At 40.5% G+C, this 3,925-nt stretch overlaps 1 protein-coding gene across 1 annotated transcript in view; it reads left to right on the forward strand.

Annotated features, from left to right (window-relative positions):
* Window positions 1-1,005: 1,005 nt before the first annotated feature.
* LOC107559151 (nuclear factor of activated T-cells 5-like) overlaps window positions 1,006-3,925 on the forward strand; it is a 27,942-nt gene continuing 25,022 nt past the window's right edge. Inside the window, exon 1 of the mRNA XM_016242891.1 lies at window positions 1,006-1,296. Within this exon, the coding sequence (XP_016098377.1) occupies window positions 1,224-1,296 (73 nt within the window). The 5' untranslated portion in view covers window positions 1,006-1,223. The remainder of the gene's footprint in view (window positions 1,297-3,925) is intronic.

Here is a 3,925-nt window from a genome sequence, read left to right on the forward strand (position 1 = left end):
GCTGGTCCTTTTGCTGGTTTAAGCTGGTCCTTTTGCTGGTTTAAACTGAACCTTTGCTGGTTTAAACTGAACCTTTGCTGGTTTATGCTGGTCCTTTGCTGGTTTAAGCTGGTCCTTTGCTGGTTTAAGCTGGTCCTTTGCTGGTTTAAGCTGGTCCTTTGCTGGTTTAAGCTGGTCCTTTGCTGGTTTAAGCTGGTCCTTTTGCTGGTTTATGCTGGTCCTTTTGCTGGTTTATGATGGTCCTTTGCTGGTTTATGCTGGCCCTTTGCTGGTTTATGCTGGTGCTTTTGCTGATTTATGCTGGTCCTTTTGCTGGTCCTTTTGCTGGTTTATGTTGGTCCTTTGCTGGTTTAAGCTGGGCCTTTGCCAGCACATAACCAGCATAAACCAGCAAAAGGACCAGCTTAAACCAGCAAAAGGACCAGCTTAAACCAGCAAAAGGACCAGCTTAAACCAGCAAAAGGACCAGCTTAAACCAGCAAAAGGACCAGCTTAAACCAGCAAAAGGACCAGCTTAAACCAGCAAAAGGACCAGCTTAAACCAGCAAAAGGACCAGCTTAAACCAGCAAAAGGACCAGCATAAACCAGCATCCCAGCGTCAAAACATACCTAACCAGCATATGCTGGGTTTTTTTCAACAGGGATAAGCTGACCTCATTACATCCATCTCTGACCGTGTCACACTGTGAGTGAGTGCTATCATCAGGAGGATCCAGACCTAGACCTAGATCATCCGAGTGCATTATTCAGTTCAGTTCATTCATCAAAAAAGACATATAGACTACTTGAACATGTCTTTGCATTAACAAAATGCTTTAATAATTCAAAGCATACATTATATTATATTACACAATGTATTATTTTACTGCAACTAAACTGCATGACTTGGTAGAAATAAAGTAATACGATAGGCCAAAGTCTAACACTAATGATAGTCGAACAACAATAATGTCAGATACGTTCGAAATCGTGCGCATGCGCAGAAAGGGGGGAGGAGTCGCTGAAAAAAGGTGAATGGCTCTTTTGGCTGGCTAGCTAATCAGATGGGAAAAAAACACATATTAAAACGTTCCCGAGTGTGAATTTTACTACAGTACATGTGCTGTAAACCCTTCACACGGATTTTATGCTTGAAACATCTCTCTCTCTGTATGCATTGCTCTTGAAGCGGAGCGTGATAAGAGTCGCTTCCTCTGATCTCATGAGGCTTTAGCATGCTAGCATGCCCTCTGATTTCATATCTCTCCTGAGCGCCGACATCGACCCCAGTTCTCCCAAATCGCTCTATTCCAAAGGTAAGAACGCGTTTTTATGATTCCAAATCCTTTCTTCGTTCATTTAGAGTTGCACTCGTCTTTACGGAGACGTTTAGTTGTGCGTAAATATGAGGAATTGCTAACGTCTCTTAGCACGAGAGTAGAGCACGCGCTAGCTGTGTGTATTTATAAATGTGTGTATATGTGAGTCAGTATGCCCATATGTGTGAGTGAATGCGAGTCTATATATGTGTGTGTGTGAGTGAATGCGAGTCTATATATGTGTGTGTGTGTGTGTGTGTGAGTGTGAGTGAATGCGAGTCTATATATGTGTGTGTGTGAGTGAGTGCGAGTCTGTGTGTGTGTGTGTGTGTGTGTGTGTGTGTGTGTGTGTGAGTGAGAGAGAGTCAATATATAAATGTGTGTGTGTGAGTGAGAGAGAGAGAGAGAGAGAGAGAGAGAGTGGGTGTGTGTTTGTTTACCTTTACACACATTTTAAGTGACTCGTGGCTCCGAGACAACCAAGGTTTGTTGTCTAACACCAAAACAGTATTTCAGACACGCACTGCACGCGTTTTATGTCCACTGGCTTTTATGCGCTATACATGTTGGACTAGTGGCATGGTAGATGATGCCATATGCAGAAACCGATCCTTAGCTATTATAATTCATATTTAATCTGCCAATAGCTAGGCATTCAGCTTGACCGCTAACATGCTGCTGAATCTGGCAGTGTTGACTTGTCATATTAGCAGGTAAGCATGTGATTGGCTGATCTGACCATGTGATGTTCCTGTGTTGATGTGATGTGAGTAGACTGAGTGTTTGTGGCTTATGTACAGTAAGTACAGTAAACATGATTGAAGCCAGATACAGTTCACAGATGGTCACCGTGTGTGTCGTAAGCCACAGGGAAGTAAATAACAGCCTTTTTTGGGTTTTCGAGCAAATTAAGGCTGCCGATTTGAATGTGAATGTCTTCGCTATAGGCCAGGGTTCCTCAAATCTTACCCTGGAGGTCCAATGCGCTGCAGAGTTTAGCTCCAACCCTGATCAAACTCAGCTACCTGTGATTTTCTAATGATCCTGAAGACATTGATTAGCTTGCTCAGGTGTGTTTGATTAGGGTTAGAGCTAAACTCTGCAGGAAAGTGGATCTCGTGGGCCAGATTTGAGGATCCCTGCTATAGGCCTACCTGTTGCACATGCAGTACTATTGTTACTTGCATTATTGACACTTCAAAACATGCCTTTCGGTGAGTAGAGGCATGCTGTAATTTTTCTAAGCAACTGATTTATTTATTTATGTCTGTCTGTCTGTTGGACAACAATGCAGATGAAAATGTCCTATTAATTTTTTTTAATACAACACATTTGCGACTACAGAGCTGGGAACTGGGAACGCTAGCTATACTAGTAACTAATTAGGGGAAGGGGTGGGCGATATGGCAAAAATATCATATCAGGTTTTTTTCCCAGAATTTTCACGATTTTATCACGATTCTTTGTCCTGTTGGTTTTTCTATTTTTGCAAGTTGTCTGAGCATTACAGCCAAACTAATTTCCCAATTATAAAGACAAAGCCTTTCATGGTAACAAAATAATATAAAAAAAAGAATGGCAGATATTTAGGCCAAAGTGGGCAAAGATAAAAATCTTTGCCATTATTTTATCTTTGTTAATAAAATAAGAACAAAGATACACATTATAAGTAGTGGTCGACCGATATTGTTTTTTTTTGACAACCGATGCCGATATCTTGGAAAGCAGGGTGGCCGATATAAAGCCGATATAATTGTATTTATTTTCATTCATATTTAAGAAATTTGAAATCATTCGAAAAGGGATTAAAAAATAAACGTGTCAAATAAACCTACTTATACTCTAGAAGACAAAGTATTTTTCACAAATAAATAAATATTTAATAAAAATATAATTAAAAAGGAAGTAAACACTGTAACCAACAGGGCACTCGGTAATCTGGGAAGTTTGTGTGCATTGGGAATCATATTTTTTCAAATAAAGCCAAGGTAACACTCATTCTACATACAGCACGCAGTGAAAATGACATGAATATGACAGTGGGCGAATGCATACATCGCAGCATAATTTGAAATCGGTCACGAGTTTAAAATTTGTGGATCGCGCGTCTCCAGTGAAGCTGAACTCTCCTCCGGTCCGTATTCGATTCGCACGGACCATAGGACCTGACCGTCACAGAACACGCGATCATGAAGATCACATGCACACTTCACAAGATCTCAACTAGATTCGACTAAGTCTGCAAGGTTTGTGAAATTAAATGTTCATTAGTCATTCAAAGATTTGTTTAAATTATATAAATGCGTATTTGCGGAATGCTGCAAAGAATACTTTTTTGTATACATTTTAATTCCTTTGTTTAACAGTTCTATCTGATTATTAGATAGACTTCTATCTGTATTAGACAGAACTGAATGACGACAGCGAACAAGAGGGAGAATGTGAGCACTGTGTGCTCAGGAGCTGCCGCAGCGAACACATCGGCCAAACAGAAAAACATATCGGCCAATGCCGATATTTGAAAAATGGCAGATATCGGCCGATATATCGGTCGACCACTAATTACAAGTACACCTAATATACAAGCAAACAGTGCTTTCCTTTAGGATTACAGAACCGGCTTTAC

This window comes from Sinocyclocheilus grahami, unplaced genomic scaffold (assembly GCF_001515645.1).
Source record: "Sinocyclocheilus grahami isolate Dianchi unplaced genomic scaffold, SAMN03320097.WGS_v1.1 scaffold675.1, whole genome shotgun sequence".
Classification (NCBI taxonomy): Eukaryota; Metazoa; Chordata; class Actinopteri; order Cypriniformes; family Cyprinidae; genus Sinocyclocheilus; species Sinocyclocheilus grahami.